This window comes from Curcuma longa, chromosome 11, assembly GCF_044706935.1.
Source record: "Curcuma longa cultivar G26 ecotype Majalengka, Jawa Barat chromosome 11, ITB_CL_G26_1.1, whole genome shotgun sequence".
In the NCBI taxonomy this organism is placed as follows: domain Eukaryota; kingdom Viridiplantae; phylum Streptophyta; class Magnoliopsida; order Zingiberales; family Zingiberaceae; genus Curcuma; species Curcuma longa.
In genome coordinates this window covers 10,452,913-10,470,526 of record NC_133871.1, presented here as the reverse complement: position 1 = coordinate 10,470,526, position 17,614 = coordinate 10,452,913, and the positions used below count along the sequence as shown (strand labels likewise).

Here is a 17,614-nt window from a genome sequence, read left to right as displayed (position 1 = left end):
ATAAATAAATCAAAAGAGCATTCAATTTTAAATTTTCTTTCTAAATTACTTTTTTTTTACTTAACCTGTGATACTGATATTATATTATTTTTGATAAATTTGGAACATATGCACTTTCAAATATAACTATACAATGCAAATTTTATCAAAGTACAAATATTATTGTGTATAATATTTTGACATTCTAATATTTTGACATTCTAATTAATACTTAAAGATCTAACTATATGCGATACTGTTGCACACTCCGTGACTATTTAATATAAAATATATATTAAAAAAAAATTACTTTCTTTAATTAAAATCTTAAAATCTAAATCCTAAAGTCTAAACTCTAAATAAAAACAAATTAAAATTTTCTCTACATTAATTACTCACATAATGTGCAACATATATCATTTGCCATAAGATACAAATTAATCATATAAATAATATTGCATAGAATAACTCCTTAAAGTGTAGAAAAAATATTTGACTAGTATTAATATCATAATAATTTTGAATAAAATTACTACTACAACAACAACAGGCATAGAATTACTACTATGTGAAATAATTTTAAACTACTTAAGATGGGGTGCATTTTTTATAGTTATTTGTAATATAATATCCCCTTTTAATATTAATAAATATAAAAATAAAACTGCATTTTTTTATTTCCATCCAAAAACTAATGGAACTTTGATGTGAATATCAATTGTTTATAGCTTATGGCAAAATTGCCCAAGAAGGTAAGAGCGCGTAGACAAAAGTAAATGCTCCCTTTCTCAGATACTGCCGTAAATAGAAAGTCGGAAACGCGAGTAAAATAAATGCAGAGCCGGGTTAATGCCTTTAACCCGGGTTACAAGGCGCTAGTAGCGGGCGATATATCCGCCGTACCAGCCGCTAAAATACTGACTGACGTCATACCCGTTACAGCGCCCTCTGTATTTATTCCTCTGCTCTGGCACTGGAATCGCCCAACGTTCGGAGGCTGCGTTGCCTTCTTCCTTGGCACTCCAAAGGCGAGGAAGAAGTGATCAACAGATATTTGTGGTTTGGTTAACTGATCTCTAGGTTCTGGCTTTTGTTTTTCCTTCTCGCGGGAACCATCTCATTGCTTAGATTTTAGCAGCTTTCTTGAAGAAGGCCATGGAAGACTACACAGATAAGTACACGAAAGATGGGACGACAGACATCCATGGACAGCCAGCCCTGAAAAAAGAAACTGGGAATTGGAGGGCTTGTCCTTATATTCTTGGTACATCTCTCTCTTCTTACTGGAACGATGTCTATGATGTTATACATAATCTAACTTCTGCAAATACTTATCTCAGCAAATGAATGCTGTGAGAGGCTGGCATACTACGGAATGAGTACCAACCTGGTAAACTACATGAAGGATCGGCTCAACCAGGGGAATGCTAGTGCTGCAAACAATGTCTCTAACTGGTCAGGTACATGCTATATTACGCCTCTTCTCGGGGCATTTATAGCTGATGCCTACATGGGAAGATACTGGACGATTGCCAGCTTCATGATCGTCTATATATTGGTAATGGAATAAGGAAATACACACTTGAAATTTCTTTAGAAGAAGCATACAGTAGACACCGCTGATTTTGCACTTCCACTGCAGGGTTTGGTGCTGCTGACATTGACAGCATCAGTCAAAGGTCTGGCAGCTGATTGCAGTAATGGCGTCTGTGATCCAACGAAAGCACAAACTGCAGCAGTCTTTCTAGCACTTTATCTCATCGCACTGGGGACGGGAGGGATCAAACCATGTGTGTCTTCGTTCGGTGCTGACCAGTTTGACGAATCTGATGAATCAGAGAAGAAGAAGAAGAGCTCGTTCTTCAACTGGTTCTACTTCTCCATTAACATAGGGGCACTGATTGCTTCTTCGGTACTAGTTTGGATCCAGATGAATGTGGGGTGGGGGTGGGGTTTTGGAATCCCAGCAGTGGCAATGGCCGTTGCAGTCGTAAGCTTCTTCTTGGGCACAAGACTGTATAGGCACCAGAAACCTGGAGGAAGCCCTCTCACACGCATTGCTCAGATTATCGTTGCATCTGCAAGGAAGGCCAGAGTGAAGGTACCTGCTGACAAGTCAGTTCTATATGAAATTAGAGACAAAGAATCAGTCATTCAAGGTAGCCGTAAGCTTAAGCACACGGCACAATTAACGTAAGTTCACTAGCTAGCTAGAACTCATTCTCTTGTTATAAACTTGTAGCATTACCGATTTCCTTGTGCAGGTTCCTCGACAAGGCTGCAGTAGAGACTGAAGAAGACACGAACAAGGGTCCAGTGAATCCATGGAGGCTCTGCACGGTCACCCAAGTGGAGGAGCTGAAGAGTGTTCTGCGTCTTCTTCCTGTATGGGCAAGCGGCATTATATTCTCGACTGTCTACGGCCAGATGAGCACCATGTTCGTGCTGCAAGGCAACACTCTGGATCCCCATATGGGTCGCCACTTCAAGATACCATCAGCTTCCCTCTCTATCTTCGACACCATCAGCGTAATCGTGTGGGTTCCGATCTACGATTGCATCGTCATACCATTTGCGCGGAAGTTCACTGGTCGAGAGCGTGGCTTCACCCAGCTGACGCGCATGGGCATCGGCCTCTTCGTCTCCATCTTCTCCATGCTGGCTGCCGGCGTTCTGGAGGTTGTCAGGCTGCGAGCTGTGGCAAAACACAACTTGTACGACGACCAAGATAGCTACGTCCCCATGTCTATATTCTATCAGGTGCCGCAGTACTTGATCATAGGGGCGGCCGAAGTGTTCACCTTCATCGGGCAGCTGGAGTTCTTCTATGATCAAGCACCTGATGCGATGAGGAGCATGTGCTCGGCCCTCTCTCTCACCACCGTGTCTCTTGGCAGCTACCTGAGCACCTTGCTCGTTAGTATCGTCACATCCATTACCACAAAGAATGGAGAACTCGGATGGATTCCTGACAATCTGAATCGCGGCCACCTGGACTACTTCTTCTGGCTCTTGGCAATTCTCAGCGTTTTGAACTTCCTCGTGTATCTAGTGATCGCAAATTTCTATACCTACAAAGTCGAGTGAAAACTATAGGTCAGTCGACTGAGCAGTCGACTGAGGCTATAGGCAGTCGACTGATAGACTAGGATACGGACAGTCGACTGGTGAAGTTTAAAAAGAAAAGTATTTAAAAGAAAGAAAAGCACCCAATTAATAATTGAGCATGTTAGAAAAGTTTCCGCACAAGTTAGAGAAATTTTAAATTATTGCTAAATAGAGTAGCAATTCATAGTAACAAAAGTAAGTAAAGTAAGTAAGTAACCCCGCTCTTAGAGAGCCAGAAGGGCGGGCGTTACAGAGTGGTATCAGAGCAGTTCCCATTCTCCAGCATCACACACATCAGCATCAGCCTTGCCGTCTCCAAGTAAGAATGTATTTATACTTTCTTTTATGCTTTTCCTTTTGTGCTTGTAGTATAGAGAATTATGCTTAAGAGGATATGCTTATATGTGTATAGTATAAAGAATCATGCTTGAGTAAGATATGTGCATAGTATAAAGAATTCATGCTTGAGTAAGATATATTCATATATACATAGTAAGTCCATATTGAATTCATTTCTCATATATGGAATAGAGAAGAGAAATGACTAGAAGACGGACCAATAGTGAGGTAATGACATTCTTTTATGATTAGTAAAGAATGTTTTTGAGTTGAACATGCTTACATATGTAAGTGATGATGATAGAAAGTAAGAAATAGTAGTAGTCTTATATTGGTCCTACTTTATGAATAAATAGAAATGGCTAGAAGATGAACCAATAGAACCATGGGATATTTAGGCGTGGTTCAAGACATTAGAAAGTTTCATAGAACTGCTAGATTGACCTGAAAATGAGAAAGTAAAATGTGCATCATTCTGCTTGACGGGAGATGCCAAAATGTGGTAGGAACGAGTAAAGGCAAAAAGAGAGGTTAATCAAATGTCATGGACTGACTTTGAAACGGAGTTCTTTAAGGAAATCTTCCATATCTGAGTCACGAATAAGTACTACGATGAGTTCATGGAATTCAGACAAGGTGACCTGTCAATGGAAGAAGCAGTAAGAAGATTCAACAGACTAGCTCGCTTATGTCCAGAGCTAGTCAACACTAAACGAGAAAGGGTTAGACTTATGCTCAAAATGCTGAGACCTGAGATAGCTCTAAATGTGGCTCATGGAATTAATAGAACCCAGACAACATAAGAGTTAATCAGTAGTGCTTTAATCACGGAGCATTACCTGAATAGCATCAAGTAACAGAAATAGGTCTCGACAGAAAATAGAAGTCATGGAAGTTATGGAGGTCAGAAATCTAAGATAAATATACCTCTAGATGTCCTAGATTTTAAGTTCTTGACAACCCTACCTTCGGGAGAAGTCATGGATCCACCCAGTGGCTTCGGGCTGTACCAGTCAAAATTTCAGACCGAGAGCTATATGTTGACTTAGTAGTACTTGCTATGCAAGACTATGACGTCATCCTGGGCATGGATTTCCTAAGCAAGTACAGTGCTTCTGTAGAGTGCCGCAAGAGAAAAATAACATTCAGTCCAGAGGGTGAAGTCCCGTTTGAGTTTATTGGAGTACCGAAGAAGAGGACCAAGAAGTTTCTATCTTCTTTAATAGCCCATCAGATGTTAGCTAAAGGGTGTGCTGGTTTCCTAGCATACATAGTGAATGCAGAAGAACAGAAGGAACTCAAGAAGGAGGATGTTCGGGTGGTCTGTGACTATCCAGATGTATTTCCAGAAGATCTACCTGGGCTACCTCCCCCACGAGAAGTTGAGTTCGAAATTGAACTGGTTCCTGGTACTAGTCCAATTTCCAAGGCGCCCTACAGGATGTCTCCAGCAGAGTTAAAAGAACTACAAGAACAACTCCAGGAGCTTCTAGACAAAGGCTTCATCCGCCCCAGTCACTCACCCTGGGGAGCTCCTGTGTTGTTTGTCAAGAAGAAGGACGGATCTATGCGGATGTGCATAGATTATAGAGCGCTGAACCAAGTAACAATCAAGAACAAGTACCCTCTTCCCAGAATTGATGATTTATTTGATCAGTTAAGAGGGGCAACCGTGTTCTCTAAGATAGACCTGCGCTCTGGGTATCATCAGTTGAAAGTGAAAGAAAGTGATATACCCAAGACAGCTTTCAGAACCAGATACGGACACTACGAGTTCGTAGTCATGCCTTTTGGTGTGACTAATGCTCCTGCGGTCTTCATGGACTTAATGAACAGAGTGTTCAGAGAATACCTTGACAAATTTGTCATCGTGTTCATCGACGACATTCTGATCTATTCAAGAACCCCAGAAGAGCATGACACGCACTTGAGAATAGTACTGCAGACCCTACAGCAGAGACAACTTTATGCCAAATTCTCAAAGTGCGAGTTCTGGTTAAATCAGGTGGCATTTCTAGGCCACATCATTTCCAGAGAAGGTATTCAAGTGGACCCTTCCAAAATAGAGGCAGTCAGCAACTGGTGTAGACCCAAGAACGCCAGTGAGATTAGAAGCTTCCTTGGTCTAGCTGGGTATTACAGGAAATTTGTGAAGGACTTTTCTAAGATAGCCTCTCCCCTAACAGCGCTAACCAGGAAGAATAAAAAGTTTGAATGGTCAGACAAGTGTGAGCAGAGTTTTCTAGAGCTGAAGAACAGACTGACCAGTGCTCCCATTCTGACCGTTCCAGAGAGCGACAAGAGTTTTGATATCTACAGCGATGCTTCCAAGATGGGCCTTGGAGCTGTACTCATGCAAGAGGGTAAGGTTATAGCTTATGCTTCCAGACAACTCAAGGACTATGAGAAGAATTACCCCACTCATGATCTTGAGCTGGCAGCGGTGGTCTTTGCACTAAAGCTCTGGCGACATTATTTGTATGGAGTTCCGTGCAGAATCTTCACAGACCATCAGAGCTTGAAGTACTTCTTCACCCAGAAAGACCTAAACATGAGACAGCGTAGGTGGCTAGAGTTGGTCAAAGATTACGACTGTGAAATCCTCTACCACCCAGGTAAAGCTAACAAAGTGGCAGATGCACTAAGCAGAAAATCTAGCGCAATCACTGATGTCCTTGTCATCATTAGCACTGCCACTACAGAAGGAATTGTCTGATTTTGGAGTTGAGATTATTTATGGACAGCTCTCTGCATTGACCTTAGAGTCAACCCTGTTTGAGGATATACAGAGGAAGCAAAGTGAAGATCCATATATCCAAAGAATCAAGCAAGGGATACAAGAAGAAGAAAATGCAGAGTTTCGAGTATCAGACAGTGGGATACTGTACCTCGGTGACCGCCTTTGTGTCCCCAAATGATGAAGAGTTGAGAAAGAAGATTTTAGAAGAAGCCCATAGTACACCTTATTCTATGCATCCTGGTTCTACCAAGATGTATCAGGATTTGAAACAAAGATTCTGGTGGCCTGGACTCAAAAGAGATGTAGCTAAATATGTCAGTACCTGCCTGACATGCCAAAGAGTCAAAGCAGAGCACCAGAGGCCAGGAGGTCTTACAGCCCATCCAAATTCCAGAGTGGAAATGGGAAGACATTTCCATGGACTTCATAGTGGGATTACCCAGAACGACGAATGGATATGATGCAATCTGGGTAATAGTTGACAGATTAACTAAGTCTGCTCACTTCCTAGCTATCAGAATCTCCTACTCCATGGAACAGCTAGCTCAATTATACCTCAAGGAGGTTATCAGGCTACATGGGGTCCCTAGGACTATCATATCAGATAGAGACAGTAGATTCACTTCGCACTTCTGGGAGTGCGTACAGACAGCATTGGGCACCAAACTGAAGTTTAGCACAGCTTTCCATCCTCAGACAGATGGTCAGACAGAGAGAGTGAATCAAGTTCTCGAGGACATGCTCCGAGCATGTGCTTTAGATTTTAAAGGTAGTTGGTGCAGATACCTGTGCTTAGCAGAATTCGCCTACAATAATAGCTATCAGGCCACTATCGGCATGGCACCCTACGAGGCTTTATACGGGCGGAGGTGTAGATCTCCTATCTGCTGGTATGAGAGTGGTGAGAGGCTAGAGTTAGGCCTACAGACAGATCTCATAGATGATACCACAGTAGCCATACAGCAGATCCGCCAGAGAATAGAAACAGCTCAAAGCCGACAAAAGAGCTATGCTGATACACGACGTAGGCCATTAGAGTTTGAGGTTGGAGATTCAGTATTCCTCAGAGTAGCTCCCATGAAGGGAGTAATGCGTTTTGGGAAAAAGGGCAAGCTAAGTAGAGAGATTACAAGTAGGGAAATTTAAATTTTCTTTGATGATAAACTTTGAAGAAGGGGCCAAGATTCCATATAGATAGAGAGAAACACACTTTTACATCTTCTTAATCTGAAATGGTTGAGGTAAGATTACTTTTTGAGAGTACTCCCAGGAACAGATCTAATGGAGATAGGGTAGGGCCTGTAGCTCAGTGGATTAGAGCACGTGGCTATGAACCACAGTGTCAGGGGTTCGAATCCCTCCTCGCCCACAAGCATCCATTTTGGGAAGGGCCTTTCCCTCAAGGATTGGAAAATCATGATCGAGATAGCGGATCTAAAGCTATTGAACTTGGATATGACCTTTTGTCGAAATGGAACGTCATTAATTTACTTTTTCTTTTTATTTATCATAAAAGATTTTATGATTACATAAAGTAATAAAGTTTGGAATAAACATATTTTTGTTTTACTCCCCGTAACTCTTCCTCAGCCAAGCTTGGGTAGAATAGCGGAGCGTGTATAAGTATTAGTAGCATAATAAAAATATGCTCCTCGCCATTTATATGTTTGCTCGCGGTAATTGTGGCCTATCAGGAGAATACTGCATCTTTGAGGCACTGCTAGCCCATCATTTGATCTATAGTAATAATGTTTGCTGACTAAGGTCGAGCTTCTTTGTAGCTTCCCTTCCATAAACCAACCAACTATTAAGCATAAAAAATGGGTAGAAAGTCACAAGGAGGGGCCTTTCCATTGCAACTCCATCTAAACCCTATCAAAAGGGGCCAAGATTGCTCTGTAACAAACCTTGATGCCTGGCGAAGAGAATTAAAATGAAACAGAACGCAACTTAGAGAAAAACTCAAAGTTGGGAATAGTGCTGGAGTTATTTGTCAGATGAAATTAGAATTTTTAGGTTGGTTGATAATATATTTGAAGTTGTTGGCATTGGATCAATGTTATTTTTTAGAGTTACATCTTAGTGAATTTTTGATACAATGAAAATTATATCAGTTGCTAGCCTTGAAATGTTTCCTTGTGATTTTTGACACGTATACTATTTTCTCAAATGAGGATTTATTAAACAAATTGTGCATACTTAAGGATGAAAGCCCTATCGATCACCAGTCTCTTTCATCTCTAACTCTGCGGCAATAAGTTGTTTCATTGGCGATTAACCAAATCATGCATTTTGTCTTCAAGATTAATCAAAATGTGCATTACACTTTCCTGTCTACGAAATCACGTACTTGATCTTCAAAATAATCCTTCCAAATAGATTACCCTACCTAAAGCATCCAACCACTCTTACTATTCGAACCACGTATGGGCTTTTCATCTCTTTCATTCTCTTGGGTGATGGAGACAAATTTTTACTCGTAGCTTGGATGCTTAATCATTAAACATTTTACTCATTTTTAAATTTATACAAAAAACCTAAAAGTAGAATCATCATATATACCGTATAATCATCATCATACATTTATTAATCTAAAACACTTATCAAAACATTTTTAGTTGAGCTTAGTAACTTTATCTGTGCCTAGTTGATCTAACATCAGCTAACACTTGATAAAACGATGAGCAACGGATTGTCCAAAAATTCCAAATTACTGCCGAAACAGCCATTGACTATGACTACATATGCTGGACATGTAAAGAAAAATTCAATCCATTGACGACAGTATTTTGAGGTATTTCTTTGACCATGAACACTAACTGCCATCCTGAGCATTGGTACTCAATTCTTTTTCCACTAATTTGCCATCAGTACAATGCAACCAAAAACAATAGAGAGAAATATGTTACCTAATGAAGCGTCAACTTAAAACATTAAGCAAGAGCTCGAAAACCCCAGCATTAGCAGTTCACAGTTCAAATATTAAAGGCAGTGAAAGCAAAGAAAATATAATAAAAGTAAGAAGCTTAGGCCCTCCTGGCTAAACCATAATAAATAGTAATGTCTCATCTACTGGTCTCTACCAGGCAAGTCTCTTCCTGGATAAACAGGAGACCCTCCTTTATAACCCTCTCCGCCTTGTTGATTATTTTGGCTACCTCCTTGATATCTAGAATTAGGAGGTGGATAGCCTGAAGTAACACCTTGCCCTTGAAAAGGCTGATTAAAGACCTCACGACCAACAGGGCTACCTCCTTGATATGCAGGGGCACCTCCCTGGTAGCCACCAGGATAAGCAGTGGGTGGGGGACCACCTCCTTGATAGTCACTAGGGCTGCCTCCTTGATAACCAGTGTGCGACCCTGGTCGAGCAGAATTGCCTCCTTGATAAATGGGAGGCGTAGCAAAACTGCCTCCTTGATAACCACCAGGATTAACTTGATAGGCAGGGTTACCTCTTGGATAGCCAGGGCTACTTCCAGTAACATTGTCTCCTGGATAATCAGGGCTGCTTCCATTACTACCAAAGCCACCACCAGGTATATTGCTCCTAGGAAAGCCACTTTGATATCCTTGGTCACCCTGGTAGCCAGGACCCCCGGGCCCTCCCTGATATCCTCGAGAACCTCCTTGATAGTTAGGGATATAGCCACCATGTTGGTTAGGCACGGCAGTTGAATTAGGTGGTGTTTGATTTTGGTAGTTCGGTATGGCAGTCATATTAGGTGACATTTGATTTTCGTAATTGGGTGGCGATTGATTTTGGAAGTTTGGAGTGGCGTGTTGTGTAGTATTCTGTGAAGGAAAATCCTGATTTTGAACTGGAGGAGCCTCTCTGTTTTGGAAATTCTGTTGTGGATCATAAGGAACAGCTTTTCCATCAATGAACGGTTCTCCTGCAAAAGATCAAATTTGTAGTGAAGTCAAGGGCAGAATATGCATGCTGTTATTCTGCAAGGCAACCTAAACATCTAATTTATAGCAGTAATAATCCATGTAAAATACCAAGCTACAAAATGAGTAAGAACAAACCACTACAGAATATGCATGCCGTCATTCTGAAAAGCAACCTACACATCAAATTTGTAGTAGTAATAATCCTTGTAAAATACCAAGCTCCAAAATGAGTAATAACAAACCACAACTTAAAAGTAAATTGTAGTACTATGGTCTTTCTCCTTCATTTCTACCTAGTAGACTAAATTTTATGTAAAGCAAAAATTACCAAGAAACACCACGACCACAATGTCAACTTGGCCTAGTGTGACAGAGTACCTTCCTTGGCCTCCCTATTGCGTGTTGGCTATGCCATGTTATGTGAAAGATAATAATGGCTTCCCTAATAACTACATAAATTATACGGTAGATTTTTTTCCTTCACTAGTGCCTTGTCAACTTACTTTACACAAACCCAAGAATACAATCAACAATATCTACAGCATTAACACATTGAATCATAAATTTTAAACTGGCAATGGTCACTTTGTAAAGAACAGCATAGTATAACAAATATAGGCATTATCATTTGCAAGGGAAGTTGTCGAAGAGGAAGGCATTACCCTCACCTCCATAATCCTTGTTCTTTACATCCAAGTATGAATCAGGAAGAACCCAGCGAACTTTTGGCAAACCTGAATTTAGAGTACACAAATAAGTATGATTTATAATTGTGTAGCAAGTATATTACCAAAAATTATCATAATGAAGGTAAATAGACATACGCTTGATCTTATATGAGATTTCTTTAGAAACCTTACAATCAAAAGCACAATAATGCTTGGTAGAAACTGAGTATATTAATATTCTTGCTTCCTCTTCACTGTAACACCAGACCAGTTAGCAGAGTGCTAAGAGAATATTAAAAGAAACACAGGAGACAATTTAAAGAACTAGCACAAAGTAGAGCACGGCTGATTACAGTAAAAATGGGCACCAAAAAATCTAACATCAGAAAGAGTCCTCTAAAACAACATGATAGAGAAAATAGTAAATTAATGCATACGTGTCAAAGATCACAAGGAAACATTAAGGCTAGCAACTGATATAATTTTCATTGTATCAAAAAATCACTAAGATGTAACTCTAAAGAATAAAAGCATCTTGCAGCTGCTAATTTTAGCTTTGATCCAATGCCAACAACTTCAAATATATTATCAACTAATCTAAAAATTCTAACTTCAAACTGACAACTAACTCCAACACTATCCCGCAGTAATGAGGTGTTTAATTGGAAGAGGGATTAGGACGAGAGAGAGTAATTTAAGAGGGAAAAGAAAATAACTTTTTTTTTTCATTTCCCTTGTCTACAGAAAATAAAATAAACATGAAGAAGTGATAGTTTATTTTGAGAACGAGCATAAAATAAAGAGAAAGCGACTCAAACAAAAGTCAAGATCTCCAAAAATAATCTTTTTGGCAAACACACTGGAGTGATTATCAAAGATAGCTTTGCGGTGCGGCCAGAGAAAGCAATGCTAACCTGCCAAGTCCCTCGGCGAGGGACTTGATATAGCTATCAATATCAATAATCTCATCACGCGTGAGGGAGGGATCGGGTGGCTCCTCGAGGAGGAAGCCATCAATAATCTCATCACGCGTGCGGGAGGGATCGGAGGGATCGGGTGACTCCACGAAGACGAGCCAGTGCTCAAAATCCCTGCTTGTGCTCCAGTTCGGCGACAGATCATTCAAGGATGATGCCGTGGCAGTTGTATTAGGTGACATTTGATTTTGGTAATTGGGTGACGGTTGATTTTGGAAGTTTGGAGTGGCACCATCTCTCACAGGCGGTGTAGCTTGGGAAGTATGTTGTGTACTATTCTGTGAAGGAAAATCCTGATTTTGAACTGGAGGAGCCTCTCTGTTTTGGAAATTCTGTTGTGGATCATAAGGAACAGCTTTTCCATCAATGAACGGTTCTCCTGCAAAAGATCAAATTTGTAGTGAAGTCAAGGGCAGAATATGCATGTTGTTATTCTGCAAGGCAACCTAAACATCTAATTTGTAGCAGTAATAATCCATGTAAAATACCAAGCTACAAAATTTGTAGTAGTAAGAACAAATTTGTAGTAGTAATAATCCTTGTAAAATACCAAGCTCCAAAATAAGTAATAACAAACCACAACTTAAAAGTAAATTGTAGTACTATGGTCTTTCTCCTTCATTTCTACCTTGTAGACTAAATTTTATGTAAAGCAAAAATTACCAAGAAACACCACGACCACAATGTCAACTTGGCCTAGCGTGACAGAGTACCTTCCTTGGCCTCTTATTGCGTGTTGGCTATGCCATGTTATGTAAAAGATAATAATGGCTTCCCTAATAACTACATAAATTATACTGTAGATTTTTTTCCTTCACTAGTGCCCTGTCAACTTACTTTACACAAATCCAATACAATCAAGAGCAATGATATGCAGTATAAAAAAATGTAGCATGAAACCAACATGACACACTGCATGCAGTGGGTCCCACATCCATGCAATGGGACCCACAGCCATGCAGTTGAAAGTGTCATGTTGGTTTCATACTGCATTTTTTCATGCTGCATATCATTTCTCTACAATCAACAATATCTACAACATTAACACATTGAATCATAAATTTTAAATTGGAAATGGTCACTTTGTAAAGAACAGCATAGTATAACAAATATAGGCATTATTATTTGTAAGGGAAATTGTGGAAGAGGAAGGCATTGCCCTCACCTCCATAATCTTTGTTCTTTACATCCAAGTATGAATTAGGAAGAACCCAGGGATCTTTTGGCAAAGCTGAATTTAGAGTACACAAATAAGTATGATTTATAATTGTGTGGCAGGTATATTGCCAAAAATTATCATAATGAAGGTAAATAGACATACGCTTGATCTTATATGTGATTTCTTTAGAAACCTTACAATCAAAAGCAAAATAATGCTTGGTAGAAACTGAGTATATTGATATTCTTGCTTCCTCTTCACTGTAAGACCAGACCAGTTAGCAGAGTGCTAAGAGAATATTAAAAGAAACACAGGAAACAATTTAAAGAACTGGCAAAAAGTAGAGCACGACTGATTACAGTAAAAATGGACACCAAAAAATCTAACATATCATCAGAAAGAGCCTCTAAAACAGCATGATAGAGAAAATAGTAAATTAATGCATACGTGTCAAAGATCACAAGGAAACATTAAGGCTAGCAACTGATATAATTTTCATTGTATCAAAAAATCACTAAGATGTAACTCTAAAGAATAAAAGCATCTTGCAGCTGCTAATTTTAGCTTTGATTCAATGCCAACAACTTCAAATATATTATCAACTAACCTAAAAATTCTAACTTCAAACTGACAAATAACTCCAGCACTATCCCGCAGTAATAAGGTGTTTAATTGGAAGAGGGAGTAATTTAAGAGGGAAAAGAAAATAACTTTTTTTTTCATTTCCCCTGTCTACAGAAAATAAAATAAACATGAAGAAGTGATAGTTTATCTTGAGAACGTAGCATAAAATAAAGAGAAAGCGACTCAAACAAAAATCAAGATCACCAAAAATAATCTCCTTGGCAAATACACTGGAGTGATTATCAAAGATAACTTGGTGCGGCCAGAGAAAGCAATACTAACCTGCCAAGTCTCTCGGCGATGGGCTTGATATAGCTATCAATAATATCACGCGTGAGGGAGGGATCGGGTGGCACGTCGAGGAGCAAGCCATCAATAATCTCATCACGCGTGAGGGAGGGATCGGAGGGATCGGGTGACTCCACGAAGACGAGCCATTGCTCAAAATCCCTGCCTGTGCTCCAGTTGGGCGACGGATCATTCAAGGATGATGTCGTGGGCCGAGTAGAGAAGCACCGGAGCACGGATCTCACCGGATTACGGCGGAGCGAGAAGCCTACGCCGACGGCCGCAACGAGGGGGCGGAGGCGGAGCCAAGGAGAAGCGCCGGAGAGGGAGAGATCATTCAAGGATGATGTCGTGGGCCGAGTAGAGAAGCACCGGAGCCCGGATCTCACCGGATTACGGCGGAGCGAGAAGCCTACGCGGACGGCCGCAACGAGGGGGCGGAGGCGGAGCAAAGGAGAAGCGCCGGAGAAGGAGAGAGCCCGAGACGCGAGAGGGGAAAGAGGAATCGAGCGCAGCAATGACACGAGGCCCGCCATGGAGAATCGGAACAAAACCCCTGCATCTCAACGGATATTTGAAGAAATATTTTCATGCATCAAATATCTTCGATTGGAAGGGAATATTTGATGGGTGATTTGAAATCATCCATAAAGAGTTTTACTTGATGAATTTAATTATTTTATTATATAAAAAAATATTTGACTGATGATATTTGAGGAATGATATTTAATTAATTATTTTATTATATAAAAATTATTTAGAAGGGAATTTTTTATTGTGAAAATTGGGATATTTGAGGAAGAAAATATTTGATTGATGAGGTAGATGTGGGAATCACAAATATTTGAATGAAATAATTTCATACATTGTGGATACCCTAAAATCCTAGAGATATGGAAGGCTAGTTGCTCCCGAAAGATGATTTTATAGATAGGCAGCGGCTCGTAAGAACCAGAAGGATTAACCGTTGGGTGAGATTACCGTATTATGCGACTCTCGTTCATATGGGCCGGGCATAATATTGCTAAGCCCGGAGGTATTAGCCTTTTACAATTGTCTTAATTCAAGTGTATGATTATATTGAAAAAGATAAAATTTGTAAGGGAGTATTTTATAATGTTAATATTGATATATTAAGTTATATATCTTTCTTTAATTTTATCTAATATAAAATTGATTAGATAGTATTCTGTCATATTAATGGTAATATATAAATTATTTTATATCTTTTTTTATAAACAAAATGTCATATAATTGTCTTCTACTAGAAATATATAATACATATCAAACGTTATATGACCTGCATTTACTTATCACACATATAAATTGAAAAAATTAATTTAGCCTCGATCTTCATCAATCAAATGAAATTAATTAATTATATAATTTATTTCCTCTAAAGTTTGTCAAAATCAACCTTCATATCACAGTTATGTGAAATGAAATTTTCATTGCTCCTAACAACTTGATAGATTTAATCGCTGATTGTTAAACTTAATCAAACAATCGTGACTAGAGTGACCATTGACTAACTCAACTAAGTCTATTATCAGATTTACTTCTCTTCATCTCACTGTGGAATCAACGATGAAAAGTGCTTGGCATGAACATTATCACGTTTTATATCAATTTGAGGATATTATTATCATTGTTATTAGAATGCCCCGTATGTTTGGTTCTTCGTCATTCTTGGAAACATAGACAATAAATGTCTTATTATGTTCCAATCGATCTTACGACCATCTATGAGAAGTAAATCAAGAAGCTACAGTAGATCACAACGAAGGAGGTTGTCAGGGTGCGAACTGTGGCAAAACACAACTTGTACGACGACCAAGATAGCTACGTCCCCATGTCTATATTCTATCAGGTGCCGCAGTACTTGAACATAGGGGCGGCCGAAGTGTTCACCTTCATCGGGCAGCTGGAGTTCTTCTATGATCAAGCACCTGATGCGATGAGGAGCATGTGCTCAGCCCTCTCTCTCACCACCGTGTCTCTTGGCAACTACCTGAGCACCTTGCTCGTTAGTATCGTCACATCCATTACCACAAAGAATGGAGAACTCGGATGGATTCCTGACAATCTGAATCGCGGCCACCTGGACTACTTCTTCTGGCTCTTGGCAATTCTCAGCGTTTTGAACTTCCTCGTGTATCTAGTGATCGCAAATTTCTATACCTACAAAAACACAATAGAGGATGAGAAATCGACAGGCGATGCCACTGGTCCATGATGTGAAGTCTTTCTATATGGTAGAATTGCCGCACCTCTGCTTTGTGCTTCCGTTTGTTTGAAAAACTTCACAAATAATTAATAGTACGTACGTTACAGAACTGGTATTAATTAGCCTTTTAAGAGAGATTACAAGTAGGGAAACTTGTATTAAATTTTCTTTGATGATAAACTTTGAAGAGGAAAATGTAATATCTACAAGTCTTGGGGATAAAAGTTGACGTAAAATGATTTAGGAAATGGTCTTAGAAGTGAGATCTTCACATCTCTCATGAAACCACTTAAATATTCCCTTTTTAGGATGAAATCCGCCGCTCTAATAGTTTCACACGATCGATTTTATAATCGTCTGTGAGGTAAATTAGAAAGCTATAGTTGACCCTTACTAGGAAGGGTATTACTTCGGCTTCGTCGAAATTCGACTTTTGTCCATTGCAGTAAATTTTTTTAGTATTTTGAGCATGTCTAATTATTTGAATAATGTACATTAAACAAAGTTTTTTTTTTGCATGAAGAATGGTATAGAACTGATATTAATTAGCCTTTTAAGAGAGATTACAAGTAGGGAAATTTAAATTTTCTTTGATGATAAACTTTGAAGAGGAAAATGAAATATCTGTACAAGTCTTGGGGATAAAAGTTGACATAAAATGATTTAGGAAATGGTCTTAGAAGTGACGTCTTGCACATCTCTCATGAAACCATTTAAATATTCATCTTTTAGGATGGAATCTGCCGCAGTTTTACCAGGTCAATTTCATGATCGTTTGTGAGGTAAATTGGAAAGTTATAAGTGATCTTTACTAGGGAGGGCATTGTCTTAATTTCATTAAGATTCGATTTTTATTCATTATAGTAAATATGTTTTGTAATAATTAATTCAATCATATTATGAGAGTAAAATATTTTTTTTAGAGATCTATCTACGGTGAACACAGGCAGAAGATTAATAAAATGTCATGTTTCTTGCTATAAATGTATACCACTACAAAAATACAATCCATTTGCGATAAACTTTTGCGATGAAACATTTTCGTCGTAAATTAGGGACGAATTTTGCGACAAAACACGTCTTCGTCGCAGAAATGCAACGACATTTGCGACGAAAAAATTTTTATTGCCAATTTGGGATGAAGACTCTTTTGTCGCCAAATTCGTCGTAAATTGGCGACGAAAATTTTATTTAGTCGTCAATTTTGCGACGAAACCTAGGATTCGTCGCCAATTTAGCTACGAAACTATTATTCGTCGCCAAGTTTGCGACGAAACTCTGATTCGTCGCCAAATTGGCGACGAAAGTCTCATTTGTCGCCAAGTTGGCTAAAATGGTTCGGGTCACGAGTGTGGGGCCGTGAGATAATAAGTTATGACATTTGACGACGAAACTGCAACATAAGAGATGAGAGCTGAGTCTCATCCTCAACTGCTTAGCTTAGTCAAGCTTCTACCTCTAAAGATTATTGAAAACATGCCAAGGAATGAGAGTTGAGATGGTTTTTCGCTTTACCGGTTCAGGAGCGAAGAGCTACATAAGCCAATCCTTCTAAGTCTGGATAGCCCCCCTTTAGAAGGCTAGTAAGGGAACTGTAGCATGGACTAA

The 17,614-nt window shown here is 39.4% G+C and overlaps 2 protein-coding genes across 2 annotated transcripts; one reads left to right on the top strand and one right to left on the bottom strand.

Annotated features, from left to right (window-relative positions):
• Positions 1 to 1,134: 1,134 nt before the first annotated feature.
• LOC141840285 (protein NRT1/ PTR FAMILY 8.1-like) lies at positions 1,135 to 16,015 on the top strand. The gene is made up of 5 exons (XM_074728225.1): positions 1,135 to 1,243; positions 1,320 to 1,537; positions 1,622 to 2,172; positions 2,244 to 2,739; positions 15,650 to 16,015. The coding sequence occupies exons 1-5, from the start codon at positions 1,135 to 1,137 to the stop codon at positions 16,013 to 16,015; spliced, it is 1,740 nt and encodes a 579-aa protein (XP_074584326.1).
• LOC141839419 (uncharacterized) lies at positions 9,010 to 14,315 on the bottom strand. The gene is made up of 5 exons (XM_074727160.1): positions 13,774 to 14,315; positions 13,030 to 13,127; positions 12,874 to 12,939; positions 11,898 to 12,087; positions 9,010 to 9,830 (listed from the first exon to the last, which is right to left on the bottom strand). Exons 1-5 carry the CDS (start codon positions 14,313 to 14,315, stop codon positions 9,236 to 9,238), a joined length of 1,491 nt encoding a protein of 496 aa, XP_074583261.1. The 3' UTR covers positions 9,010 to 9,235.
• Positions 16,016 to 17,614: the final 1,599 nt, after the last annotated feature.